The 14573-nt window shown below is 38.6% G+C and overlaps 1 protein-coding gene across 7 annotated transcripts; it reads right to left on the bottom strand.

Annotated features, from left to right (window-relative positions):
* Positions 1-1343: 1343 nt before the first annotated feature.
* Positions 1344-13807, bottom strand: LOC134540416 (deoxynucleoside kinase-like). 7 transcript variants are annotated; one of them, XM_063383141.1, is made up of 7 exons: positions 12143-13807; positions 10109-10319; positions 8535-8668; positions 7250-7368; positions 4880-5016; positions 4241-4395; positions 1344-2003 (listed from the first exon to the last, which is right to left on the bottom strand). In XM_063383141.1, the coding sequence occupies exons 2-7, from the start codon at positions 10277-10279 to the stop codon at positions 2000-2002; spliced, it is 720 nt and encodes a 239-aa protein (XP_063239211.1). In that variant the 5' UTR covers positions 10280-10319; positions 12143-13807; the 3' UTR covers positions 1344-1999. The 7 variants fall into 7 exon arrangements, with proteins under 7 accessions (XP_063239211.1, XP_063239214.1, XP_063239212.1 ...); XM_063383144.1 differs by having other exon boundaries at positions 13728-13749; XM_063383142.1 differs by having other exon boundaries at positions 13584-13650.
* Positions 13808-14573: the final 766 nt, after the last annotated feature.

Below are 14573 nucleotides of genomic sequence, written 5' to 3'. Positions count from 1 at the left end.
CTGACAGAAGAATGACAAACCAATAAAGTGTTTAAGAGAAAGAAATTTAAAATTAGAATACAAATATACCGCAATCACAGGCGTCCGGGACTTGCCCTCACCCTACCACTATCGTTCTCCGACTTTGGTGCATGAGAATTCCGTGACGACAAAAGTCTACAAAAAAAAAATTAATGTTTAAATTTTAAATAGTGGCAAGTATAATTTACTTGCACATCACACACAAACGACGACTCGTGAATTTGTTATAACTTTTGACCATACAAAGCCCGAGGTTCCCGACACCTGCGACCTGAAACTAACTGAAACTGGCCACGAAGAGGCGGAGGTCTCGCCAACACCCTTGCTTCATGCCTGACGCAGAAGAGGGGTGACAATCTGTCTAGTATTGTAGAATTAAGGGGGTGCATTCCATTTCAGGTCATGATTTTATATTTATATTAATTACAGATCAACTTCATGATATGGTTTGAACTTCTATTACAAAAACTCATTTCATGTTTCTTGGCTGTCAAAATCGTAACAAATTTGAGACTTTTGAAATGCCAGGTAAAATTAATGAATATTTTCTGAAAGAAATTGAAACCATTTCTTGAAGTAGCCAGTGGCATTGCAGTTAAACCTAAAAAGTTTCAGTTCTGCAATAAATTAAATTCTCCTTATTTGTACAACCCAAAAACGTTAAAAATGTAACATTGGCAGCTAATTATGCAAAAAGTATGTGCTGTATATATTTTTCATTTTGTGCAAGTTAAACAATTGAAAAAGTCTACAAGTTTATCTGTAATTACTGTAAATATAAAATCTTGAACTGAAATGGGAGGCACCCCTCTTTCTTGTGCGTGACTCCCTGGTAGAATAACGAGGAAATGATAGTTTTTCTTGTTAGGTGCTGCGCTGCCATCTGCATTATTATACTAATAATGCTCTTCCTTGTTGAATTCAGATTAAACAGGTGGTTTTTTTTTTTTTGACAAGTTGTAGGTTTTTAGTAAGTGCCTGTTGGAGCATTGTTGAACCAATCACTTCCCACAGCTTATGACGTCCTAGCAGGAACACAAACAGTAAAGTATTTTAAGATATGTATGTTCAAGAATTTTTATTAACCTGTGCTATTATGATAAAAATATTTGTAAAAGTAAAATGTTATTTAAAAATATCTTCAAAAATTATTTATGTACATTATTTAAAATACATAATGTTCTACTTTATTGTCAATAAAAGTTTTTAGTAAAGTTAGGAATTTGATGGATAAAAATCCAAATGATTTCTTACTTGTCAATCCATTAGGTGTTAACAACTAGATGCAGTTAGTACTGTAATAAAGTATTGCAAAATACTAGTTTTTCATTTAACTTGCATTTAATGGTCAGTAATGTTTACTTTTTCTATTCCATGGCATTATAAGTCATACTGCTATTTAAAACAGTATAAAATGGCAGAGTAGTAATTTACATTGTTTCCTTTTTTTATACATACACTTAGTTGATATTTACATTGACGTGGTTCCTTGCGCTGGCTCGGTAGCCAGCTACTAGTAGTCAGACCTCGTCACACGCTGTCACACAGAGCTTATCACTTCACAATGGAAAATTGTTTACAACAGTTACAATGAAACATGTGCATGGAATATTTCAGTACATATATAATAAATGTAAACAAATAACTCCCAAAAAAAAAAATATTAATGTGAAAAACTTGACTATTATCACAGGAATTTTTGGTGAGAAGATTCACGAAATAAATAAATAAATTCTCCTTCAAAGATACACGTAAAAGAATAAATATTAAAAAAAACTTCAACTACAGACATTCAATACACGTGTTGAGAATTGTTTGCTTACTCTTTTGGTAAAAACAATGAGGAATGTGAGATTGCAAGTTGAGTGAATTTATCACAGTGCACCAGTTTGAACTTCTCTGAGGTGTAGAATCTGCAGTTCACATTTTTTGTACTCTTCTTCCATTTGAGACGGACTCCTGTCAGCGTCTATCGTGACTACCTGCAAACAGTCACAGTTAGGTATTTAAGTATGCGCTGCGCAGTAAAGAGGGTTCTGATTTTTGGTGCATTCTGTGAAGAATGTACAGCAACATTAGACATACAATGCAAAGTAAATCCTGTTATCATTAGTTTATGCTTCTAGTGATTACATTTTCCCACAGTTTAAATGTTGAACCCTGCACCCGGACACTGCCCGCGCTAAACGCCTCAGAGAGTGAGAATTAGTATCATCCCATTTCTCTCTGTCCGCTCGAGTGTCACGAGTGGCAGTCCCGAACACCAATGAACAGTTAGGTGGTGCTGGCCACCAAGGTATTTGGCATAGACAGTACAGTTACATCATTCTGTATACGTACTGTGTATATTGTAAATATTTTTAAAATCATTTGTTGCGAATAATTATAAATATTAACATACAACTTTGTCCTGCATAGTATCTACAGTTTCGATAAAACTAAATCCAAAATCTGTAGAATTCAATACCGGATACACTCTGGAAATCACCGGAACCATTGCACTCTGCGATCCTAGCGAGATTTGTTTTGTACTTATTATTAAAGGAGATGTTTTTTGGTTATGAATTTTGGTAAATATTAAAACCCAAAGGCATGATTACAAAAAAAAATACTGTGAAATTAGCTAATGTAATCTGATATTTTCAAATAGGGAGAAACAATTTTGCTAACATTCGATATTAACAAAAGCGTTGGGTGTCTGGGGAGGAAAGTAACATCTGTATTGGTTTTCCATTAAATAACAATCTTTTTACTTGATAATTTACTCTTAATACAATGTTGTATATTAAGATGACACAGGTTTTCACAATTCTATTCTCAAATTAACTAAGAATTATTTCTTCACAAAATAGAACAAGTAGTATTCAGTTACTTTATTAATCCTTCCAAAAACTAAAAAAAATGTTTATTTTATGTGCAAACATCTTAGCTCTGTATACAGCAGTAATATTGTGAATGGAATAGTAGTCCATCAAAAATATGTAATCATGGTGCTGTCATCAATGCGAGTCTAAAATTTTTTTTGTAAAAATCTTAAAATAAAAATTCTATTAAATAAATTGATATATATATATATATAAATTAATAAATGTGCCATAAAATTACCTAAAAGTGGCACAGCTTGTAGGCAATATTTACAGGCTGATTACTTTCATTTAAGCAAAAACAAATATACATTATAAAAGATAGCACTATGTTTATAATGCTTTAGAAAACCAGCAAAATGTTAAATATCTTTGACACCATGTTTTGTTACAACACAATTTTCCTGGCTAGTAAATTATAGGTAATTTAAAGTTGTAATGACTATTAAGGTTTACGAAATGTATTCCAATTTTACAACCATAAAAATTTCTGTTTCACACAATACGATTAGTACATCCCCGATGTTCACAAATCTAAATATATATGGGTTATGTTGCCACACGTGGGTCTACCATCTTGACGATTTCAGCTCGTGGCTATAGCAGTTTCTGCATGCATGCGCATTGGACTTTCAACCCTGTTAAATTTCCTGTACAAAACCTGTGCTTAGTTCATTTATTTCTGGTGCATACTAACATTTCACCCTCAACGCACCTAAAGGATTGTAACCTAGAGAACGCAGGCGATGATAATTCCGGTCTGGGGGGGAAACATCACAGGTTCAGCATTCAGGCATTTACATACATGCAACGCGTTCAGTACTCCTGTTGTTCGGCTAGCCCTGAGAAATCTATAGTCCCATCTTTTTAAATAGTTTTGAAAAGGGATGTTTCACGTTTTTATTTGAAATGAATACTTTACGTACATTTATCACACACTGGATTATTTTAGAGAATTCTACGTTGAATTTTGTGTCAGAGTTCCGCATCATGAGTTTATTTGCAAAATGAGAACACACGAATTCGCTTATTACTGAGGTTAGATGTTTTAACTCAACACTGATGAGTACTGAAAAACTCGCTCACATGTTTATTGGTACTTTTATTTCTTATTTCCTTCAATAGTATTTGCGTTAGCATCAACAAATAAATGAAAAAATTTATCCCGCCTGCAATCATGATTGACAATTACAATAAAATAAACAGAATGGATTCTGAACATTTAATTTTTCCCACACCAAAAACAGTCCTGAAATTAGTAATCAAACATTCTGAATCATTGCGCAATGTATTGGAGATTGCACTTGCGACCCTGGGCAGGAGGGGCGGGAGGGGCAGACGCCCGGGGGTCTCACCGGGGCGGGACAGGTGAACCTGGTCCTGCTGTGCAGCCAGTCCTCGTGCAAGCAGTGCAGATCCTCCAGGTAGTTGAGCGAGATGCCGCTCTCCTCCGCCCGGGCGCGCTCCCTGATCCTCCGGTGGACCACGTCCGGCCGAGTGCGGAGGTACACTGCGCAACACGCACGAGCATCAGCCACCACAGGCGGGAATGAAGTACAAACGTGGTGCATGTTCAAAGACAAGAAATGGGGGGGAGGGGAGGGGGGAAGGACATAAAAGGTACAAGTCAGAGGAAGAACGAGATAAAGGAGTAATGATGAGAATGTGGTAGTAGATATCAATCCAGAAGGGGGGGGGAAAAAAAATGTAAAATCGAAATTAAAGAAAATTTCATAATATGCGGCTTATTTTAATGTTGTCATGAAAACCGATAAGTGAAAACCAGGAACATTCCTTCCCGCTCGCCAAGAGTCCGACCCGTCTCGATGCAAGTAAAGCAGACTGCGAGAGAAGGTCGCCACGGGCAGGCCAGACGCACCGGCAACTTAAATCATCGCACAGGACTAGGCAATGCGAGGAATCTGCACCATCGTCCGAATACGCCTTCCACAAAGCATCAACCCACAACATCATTCAGCGTACCAAGTACGTACCTCCAGCCGAGCCCCACTGCAGACAGCCTCCGTGTGGAGGTCGCGAGGACATGTTGGCGGGGAGGAAGGGATGTGGCGTCGGAGTTCATGGGATTCTCCAGTGAGGGGAGTTGGTGGGAGTCTTCTTGCTCCAGAACCTGACACAGCATAACTTGAATATAACTACAATTTAAACAACTAATTTATTTTGTGCATTCGCAAATGAGCAAACTCACACCATCAGAATATTTATTTAATACAAATTACGTAAACAAGAGCTTTGTTGAATACAATTTTTTGAAATGCAGCTCATTAAAAACCTTTGTTAAATTTTCTTGATATAATAAAGCTGATTAGAGAAAACTAGTCAGTATAGTTAATGAATAGGATTTTCACTTTTTCTCCATTTTTGTATCATAGTTTACTTTTTAACATTTGCCAAAAGTGAAAGGCAAAATAATTAATATTTACAATGCAATTATCTCCAACCTTCCAAAATAACAGTGCAAACAATAGAAAACAATGGTATTTCATTCTGACATAAAGAGTAAAGGAAGACCTATACGGTTGAAAGCAAGCCTAAAATACACAGCAAAGTCTTAGTCCTGCACATTCCGACCACCACCGTGCTGGAGTTGTGATATTTCAGGGGTTATCGCCATGACAATATGTGAAATGTGACCTGCTAGCAAACAGGAAACACTGTACCGTGATGAAAACCATCAGTAAGGATAAACTCTGAGTGAACTAGAAACGCTGGCAGTGCAGTAATGTGACCTGGCAACCGGGCTGTGATCTGAGCATGCCTGACTACAGTGAGCTCCTGACTACAGTGAGCTCCTGACTACAGTGAGCTCCTGACTACAGTGAGCGCCTGACTACAGTGAGCGCCTGACTACAGTGAGCTCCTGACTACAGTGAGCTCCTGACTACAGTGAGCTCCTGACTACAGTGAGCTCCTGACTACAGTGAGCTCCTGACTACAGTGAGCTCCTGACTACAGTGAGCGCCTGACTACAGTGAGCTCCTGACTACAGTGAGCTCCTGACTACAGTGAGCTCCTGACTACAGTGAGCGCCTGACTACAGTGAGCTCCTGACTACAGTGAGCGCCTGACTACAGTGAGCGCCTGACTACAGTGAGCTCCTGACTACAGTGAGCTCCTGACTACAGTGAGCTCCTGACTACAGTGAGCTCCTGACTACAGTGAGCTCCTGACTACAGTGAGCGCCTGACTACAGTGAGCTCCTGACTACAGTGAGCTCCTGACTACAGTGAGCGCCTGACTACAGTGAGCTCCTGACTACAGTGAGCTCCTGACTACAGTGAGCGCCTGACTACAGTGAGCGCCTGACTACAGTGAGCGCCTGACTACAGTGAGCGCCTGACTACAGTGAGCTCCTGACTACAGTGAGCTCCTGACTACAGTGAGCTCCTGACTACAGTGAGCGCCTGACTACAGTGAGCTCCTGACTACAGTGAGCTCCTGACTACAGTGAGCTCCTGACTACAGTGAGCTCCTGACTACAGTGAGCGCCTGACTACAGTGAGCGCCTGACTACAGTGAGCGCCTGACTACAGAACGTGCCGGACTACAGTGAATTTAGTTCATCATAGATAGGAATCCACGACAAACACATGTTCAAGTAGCAAAGGAACAGGGCTTTGACATTTCCACTCTAAATGCTTTCTTGTGAAATTGTGAGAAAATTTTACAGGAATGTGGCAGGTGTCTGTTGTAACAAAAAAAAAAAACAGAAGGTGGAAGACCATGAAGTTGAAGAAAAATTTTTGACTTGGTGAATGCAAAAAATTCTAGCATTCAGTGTACCCATCAGTTGTTTCACATGGTGTCTACCAAACTAGAGCTTTGACGTTCCCAGCTTATTCCTGGGTAATTAGTTTTGTTTCGCTGATTATTTGTAAGACTGGAGTTGGGCCTGTAATAGACGAGTATAAAAAACACGGCAGACGACACAATCTGAAATTAGGAAAAAATATAAATCCAACCTAGCGAGTGAAGCCGAGCCTTAACCGCCAATGCTGCGGCGGTCACGCGGACAGATCGGTTGCCTCGACCCAAGGCAATCTGGGTACTGTTCCTGCGAGGTGAAACTAGTGGACGTGGCACATGTTGCCATAAACCGGTGGGTTCTCTCTGGGTGTTCCCATTTCCACCAACCATTCATTCCAATGATGCTCCATCAGCATCTCATACCTTTCGTCTTTAATGATCTTGGTTGGCAAGACGTTAAGCTCAATCCATTCACTTCATTTTGACTTGAATGAAGTGGCATCAAAAGTGCAGGGATTATACAGTTGAAGAGAGAACACGAAGTGACAAAGGCCTCGACACAAACCAATCACAAGTCGAGTAATAGTGGGGCACACCTATGAGATCACATCGAATGTTCATGTTCGCCGTGATCCACTTGAACCACTCGTCCAGGACGATGTATTCTACTTCCGGCATCAGTCCCGATTTGGCGAGGTTCTCCACAAAGCAATATCTGAAACAAAATGCACTTCCTTTTGAAAAAGTTCTAAATGCAACCGTATTTGTAGTTCCGTGAACATGTGTCCTTTGACAGATTCACTTCAGGCATACACTGAAATAACCATATTTTTATATATCTATTCAAATAAAAACTAACATTTACAAATATTTTATATTATCTTACACAGCCAGCTACATAATTACATAGACAAGATGGAGGTAGTGTGCCATTAGGTATTAAATAAACACGTTTACCATTTACCACTGAGCACATGTACAATATTATCGTTCTAACATCCTGAATATTCTTTTACTAAGCATATATTGAATAGGGCAATCAAGCACTTGGAAAATTAAAAATAGTAATAAAATTATAGTGTCGGTATGAAAATATGTTTTCTTTTTAATGTTCCAAATTAACATCCTGTATTTAAAGTCCTTAACTGCAATGCAATTGGATAAACATATTTTAGTCCTTGTGCTAATTTGAAAAAGTTTATTCCTTTTTTATATTTATTGGTTTGCTTACAATTATTTTTAAGGAAAATTCAAACAGATAATTTAAATCGATATATACAGTTGTAAAATTATTTTGTAAATATAAATACTCAAGGTAGGGACTGCAGGCTATTATGATAGTCAGTAAAAAAAAATAACCATGAGATACTATGTACAATGTGTACTTTTGTGCCACTATTTTTCTGTTGGTTGAGCTTAAAAAGAAAATGCAAAGAAAAAATAGCTGACTACTTGAACATAACTCAAAAATACTTGAGTTTTTGAACTACTCGACTAGACTTGACATGAAAATATGCAATTAGTGCACTCCTATTTTTTTAGCTGCATTTAAGAACACTTAATAACGAATTGCATTTCACCAATAAGTTAATCGCTCACTAAATTTCGGGTGTTTAACTTCATACCTGAAGTTAATAATTTTTTTTATGTGTAGCAACAACATCACTTTATTTTAACATCACATGCAAGCATTCAATGCATACAACGTATAAGCCATTGGGGAAGTTTAAAACATGTTTACCAATTTGTACTAACTTAAATGGGAAAAAAAAAAATGGTAAATTCTGGACTTTCTAGAGACTTTTTTTTTTTTAGACCTTTGATAAGACTTGTGACTTTCCGGGACTGAAATAATGTACACCAAATCAAGTGACGAGAGACCTTGCGCTGAACAACGACCTCTCCATCAGTTTGAAAGGAGCCGAAGTGTTGCGAGTGTGCAGGTCGGTCATGGAGAGCTGAACGTACGTCTGAAACGTCAAGCTCCACCGCTTCGTATCACTGTACATGAGGCCCTGGAAGAGACAACAAAGTAGCGCTGCAGTGGACACAACCTGCAAACACCACGTCACTGTGAATGGTTCTCAAGATTGCAGCAGGGTGGCAAAATAAAATATACATACAGTAAAACCTCGTTTCTCCGGCCCTTGTCGGCCCGAATCTCTGGATAATCCAGATCGCATTTGTGCACATGACATTTTGTTTTATTTTCACACTGTCCGGTTTGCCTTTGGTATCAGTTAGTCTGGATGGACGAGGTTTAACTGTACGTACAATAAAAATTCATAACTTCACCAAGTTTACCTCTGCAATTAAAACATTTGTTAAACAGATTTTAAAACATTTATGTACTCAAATTTATTTTAGAATTAATTTTGTGTGTGCTCCAAATAAGTAGACATGTGGAAATTTCTTGGGTTCAAGACCCGCAGGCTAGACTCGAAGGCCCTATGCTTGCTCGAGACTTTGGGTACCTGCACGTATGAGAGTAGACACTCTCCTGAGAGTCATCTAGTGGGATGGTGTCCAACTGAGAGCTGTTCCATTCTCGAGAGAAATCTCGGAGAGTTGTGTGCGCTCTCAGGACCGTGTCCACACACTGCGCATCGCAGTCGTTCTTGATTGATTGATTGATTGATTGTTACACTTGCGATTGGGCTTCCGCCCAATGGCAAGGAGTCTCCCCCCCCCCCACTCGCCCAATTTCTGAAGACTCTACCTCAAGTCCTTTCCTCTCCTCACATCCAGTATCTTTCCCTCTATCCTACTCCACTCCCTCCCCGTTCTGCTTAATGAGAAATGTAAATGAAAGAAACGCAGTTCGAAATATTGTTGGGTTAATGAGTACATAAAAGTACCTCAACTTTACGAGAATATCAGCAGAAGATGTTAAGTATTTACTTCAAAATATGGACCAATGATTGTTAACACGAGACAGTGATTTAGACATTACTGAAAAAAATTATTGTTAAGGAAATATTTTCAGTTTATCAAGTAAGTCGTTGGTTTTTTCAATTGCAATGTTATTAACAATGAATAATTTGATAATCCACAGAAGATTCGTACAGCAGCCTTCATTTAGCCCCCCCCCCCCCCCCTTCCCATTGGCTCTGAGTGTAACACAATTTTGGCAAGCAACTAGTAGTTATCTACAGTAGATGGAGCCTGGAAAAGATACAATCATGTAAGTACAAACAAATGTACCAATGTATTTGGAAATGTTCTGTTTTTTAATATCTTGGTACTATAGCTTTCGTAACAAATAACAGTAGAAGATTTTAAGCCATAATGATACAGAGGCAAAAACACATTTTTATACCCCAATTTCATTTATTGGGAAAGTACATACAGAAATCAGTATGTATTTTGTACCTTCTGAGAACCATACAATCATTTAAGAAGTAAATATTGAAGAACTTATCTCAATATTTACACATAATACGTATGAATCTCACCAGTAAATTATGGCCTTTTACATCCCGCCATAACTCAACCGGCTCTGGAAATATGGCACACAAATCATTCAACTTTGAGAAGTGATTTAGGAATGTAGTTTTCCCGCTCCCGATGTTGCCTTCCACGACGACTGTGATTGGCTGGGATGGTTTTGTCGCAGCGGACGACATCCTCTGCAAACGCCGAAGCAGCACAGAGACCGGGCGACACCTGCAACACGCGGAGAGCAGGCTGCTGGTCGAACCGGGTGCTGGCTGCAATGATCGACCGGGCTCTGACGATAGTCAGCGCCAGGGAAACAAAGGCAGGCCCCGCCAGGGAGGAATACAAACAGTACCAGGGAACAGTGGCAGTAACACTGGAGGGCAGCAGTGACCGGTGACACCCGAGCCATGACTGAAATAATCCAGGGCCAGTTCAATGAGCATGGCTTGAACAGCTGGTAAAACTACATTACTTTTTTTTTTACACGATATAAACTTTTCAAAAGGAGTAGAATCATACAAAGAAACTGATGAATAATTCTTGGACAGTACAACCATCCTGTTTAAACAATGTTTAATTTTTATTTAATTTTCATTTCAACAATGATTCTCACCGTGTTCAAATGAAAACCATACATGCCGCTCATGTTGAACAAGAAAAGTTATAAAATCAATGAACTGAAGTCCAGCAAATCTGTACGTCTGACTGGGACTTCACCTCAGAAAAGGGTATTTCCCCACAAGAGGATGGTGGTTCACACAGAATGGGGATTTAAAGTACAGTCGGGGATTTCTCACATAAATGGGAATTAACTACTAATATTTTTTATTTTAGAGGAGTATTTAGCTGGGTATGATTTAAAACTTATTCAGATAATTTAAATGATAAGATCTTGATTAGTATGACAATTTTTGTTCCTGTAAATCACAAGAAACAATGACCATTGTTGCTGTTAGAGAGGAATTAAGACCTTTTCATTAAAAAATTAAATTACCTATTCTATTTAAAAATTCATTATTTGAAAGGAAAAAAAAAACATTTGGTTTTTTATATAACCACATGGTTTAACCAAGGTTTGAACCGTGTTTTAAAACATTGTGGTTTACATCAGCCAATCCTGAAAAAGTAAGTAAGTTACCAAAGTAACATTACAAATTGCAAATTTAAAATTACAGACTCCTCTAAGTGCCATTTAAAACTAAAGCTCTTAACATATCATTAGACGGTAACACATGACAATAGATCAGGAATATTGGGGAAGGAAAAGGCAATGGTCTATTGCAAGTCAGCAGTTGCCTGCAGTGATAACTGAAAACCACTGCAATTCACAAACCAGGATGGCCAGGCAAGGATTCAAACCCAGGACCTCTGCGATGAGAATGCAGTGTGCTACCCGCAGCACCACTGCGCTCCACACGGAGCATCTTTCACGGGGTGCAAATCACCTCTGAGGACTAATCACACAGAGGTGCGGTGATGAGAGTAATGTCGCGGCGGGGGGGGGGGGGGAGGGGGGGGGGGAGGTGAGCCCGCTACTGTCACTGTTTCAAGACAGTGTGTCAACACATTACCTCACAGGCGAGAGGTTAAACGACAGTGATTCAGCAGGCAGGGCGAGATTATGTGCACGTCAACACACAATGAAATGTGAGCCACACAGCTGAAGCGTTAAGACAGGGCGCAGGTTGAAACATGCGACAAAGTTGCATCTTCAGATTTTTATGTGCTTTTTTCTTTTTTTTTATGCACTTCTCTCTTGTATAATTACCAAAATATTGATTGTAAATAAGTCCGGCAGTTTCCAGTGATTCATGGACTCTCAATTCCCGTGGATAATCAGATGACGTGATTACTATCAAAGCGAGTAAGAGCATAGCAAACCTACAAACAACTGAGACGGGCATTTCTTAATAAAGACTTTAGTTGAAATCACAACTATTCATCTATTAAGACTCAATTACATTAAGACAGTTTAATAGCTACTTGCCTGCAGGTTCACTTATAGCGAATACACTCTCTCAATAAAATTATGAGACTCGTTAACTTACCACTTCTGTTTGACAGGTCTACGAAGATTTCATAAAAGGCTTAAGTACATGATTGTTAATAAATAAACAATATTTATACTGTTTTTATTTAATTTTTATAAACACAATTAATGGTAATTATCTAGATTAGCATCTTCTGCATAAAAAAAGGATTTCAAATAGGTTATATTCAGTTCTTCTAACCATTTGGTGGTTGTGTTGCGACAAAGGGTATACGATTGTAATATTTTTAATAATATGTAACAAGGTGTCAGGTAAAGTGGTGTATTCACAGAAGTTCTTCATTACCACCATGTTAACTAGTGTGTTTTTGTTTTGGTAGTTGTGTTAAGAGTGATTTATTAATTACCTATTAAAATAATTACAAACGTGGTTTTACGGATATGTGTGTGACTTTAACTACAAATAAATGTTACGTTTGGTTACTTGCATTTCCATTAATTAAAATTTGTAAAATATTTTGTGTTGTTATTGCAGATTTGTTAAGTTAAAATTTTAATAAGTATGTTGACCCGTGAAGTGGGTGGCACGAGCCTATATGGGCCTACATTGATCCTGTGGTACACAAAGCTTGCTGTTTTAATTTAGTATGTTGAAAATTCTGAGCATTTGATTCTGGTGCCACTATATTGTAGGAAACTTGGTAGTGGGAAAAAGTCTGCTTAAAGTTGTGTGGGTTAGCAAGTTAATTCAAGTGTTAGCAAGTTCATGTCAAATTAATAAAAACACTGGAACATTTTTTTAACAGCAATTTCAATCAATTTCCAATCAATATTTTTTCTGAGGCTAAGCCCAATGAGTTTACATTAAAAAAAACTCGCGTCGTGGCTTTTCCGTGAATAAAATAATATAATAAGGAAAACATATTTTTCTAAGACATTTCTCCAGCGTTTCTAAATTCCAACAGGTTTCTGAGAAATCACCGTTCATACGTTACACTACAATACCTGTGCACTGACACGGGCGTGGCCATTTTTTTTGTTTACCCTTGTGTGACGGTGTGTTTGTGTTTATGAGAATTATTAATGTAAATACTGAGAATGGTCAATTCGGTTAAGTTAGCTACTTTAAAAATACTTTAAAACATTGTGAACGATTAGTTAGGTTAGTATATCTACATCAAAAATACTTTCTGCAAAAATGTTTTATTAGTTGCTTAGGAATTACAAATGTACGATGTAGTGTGGTATATTGTTTGTCCAATATCAATTAAAATATAAAACCCCCTCGTAAATTTTCTAGCCCTGTCTGTAGCCTCCTTTCCCAAGGAAGTGACAAAACCTAACACTGTAAAGATCTTGTCGACGAGATTTAGCCAAAATAAAATATAAAAATATATTGAGGGTAGTAGGTTTGCAAAAATAATTACATATAAGATATAATAAATAGAAGTATGAAGATAAGGAACCCTAGATGTATTTAATTGACTTCCATAATAAACCTGTAGAGAACTCCTTGTACAGGCCTAGTGATGGTGCTAAATGTGTATCACTAATATAGGCGAACAAGGTTAAAATGTTAAACATTGCGCCACTCGTGACTGTTTATTAACAATGATGGGAAAAAAGACTCCGCGTACACGTACGTCAATGACCACGCACAGCTGTGACAAAGAGCTCGCGAACTTGCCCAACAGTCTCGTTTCGTAAGCTAATTGTTTGCTGTTCTCTGGCGTCACACCGTGGGAACAGGAAGCAGCCTTTCTCTAGGGGGGAATCCTTCTTTTCACAGACGAGAGAGCCAAACACCCGATCATGCATCTTCGGTTTTTTTTTTGTTCATTGTAAATGTGTCGATAAAAGGATATTAATGGTCAATTACGGTCAGGTTAGCTACATTATAAAAAACTTTTAAACATTGTGGACGGTTGATTTGGTTAGAATAGCTACATTAAAGATACGGAAAAAGAAAAGCGAGCATGAACTTCGGAGAACTTGAGGTTTTGGCTCTCTCATCTGTGAAAAGAAGGCTTCCCTTTCTCTAGGTCAAGGAATTTCTACTGCTGGGAGATACACATGAGTGCCTGCCGCACAAGAGCATGGCAACAGAAGTCAGGCCGAGCTGTTATGCTCAGAGCACAGCGACAGAGGCAGACCACATTGCTATGCTCAGAGTTCGGTAACAGAGAGCAGCCATGCTGCTATTCTCAGAGCACAGCGACAGAGGGCAGCCATGCTGGTATTCTCAGAGCACAGCGACAGAGGGCAGACCACGCTGTTATGCTCAGAGCACGGCGACAGAGGGCAGGCCACTCTACTGCGCTCAGAGCACGGCGACTAACTGTATCCCATTGTATCCCACCAATTTAATATCATCTTTTTCCACTATATACCTGTGTTTCTGCCATATCCCAACAGTCATTCCCCACCAATAGTACCTACCTATCTCACCATATGACACCGTTCCGGCTGCCTCCCCGTCAAAGCTATCA

The sequence above is a fragment of the Bacillus rossius genome, chromosome 16, assembly GCF_032445375.1.
Source record: "Bacillus rossius redtenbacheri isolate Brsri chromosome 16, Brsri_v3, whole genome shotgun sequence".
NCBI lineage: Eukaryota > Metazoa > Arthropoda > Insecta > Phasmatodea > Bacillidae > Bacillus > Bacillus rossius.
Note: the sequence above shows the minus strand (reverse complement) of the source record. Positions and strands in the feature narration are given on the sequence as shown.

Excerpts from the sequence above, each read along its gene's own strand:
- LOC134540416 (XM_063383138.1), bottom strand. The coding sequence starts at position 13,115 with ATGGCCACGCCCGTGTCAGTGCACAG. Across the intron at positions 8,669-10,108 it reads TAAAAGGCCATAATTTACTG|GGCCTCATGTACAGTGATAC; the intron begins GTGAGATTCATA and ends TGTCTCTTCCAG. Across the intron at positions 4,396-4,879 it reads GCAGTGGGGCTCGGCTGGAG|TGTACCTCCGCACTCGGCCG; the intron begins GTACGTACTTGG and ends CGTGTTGCGCAG.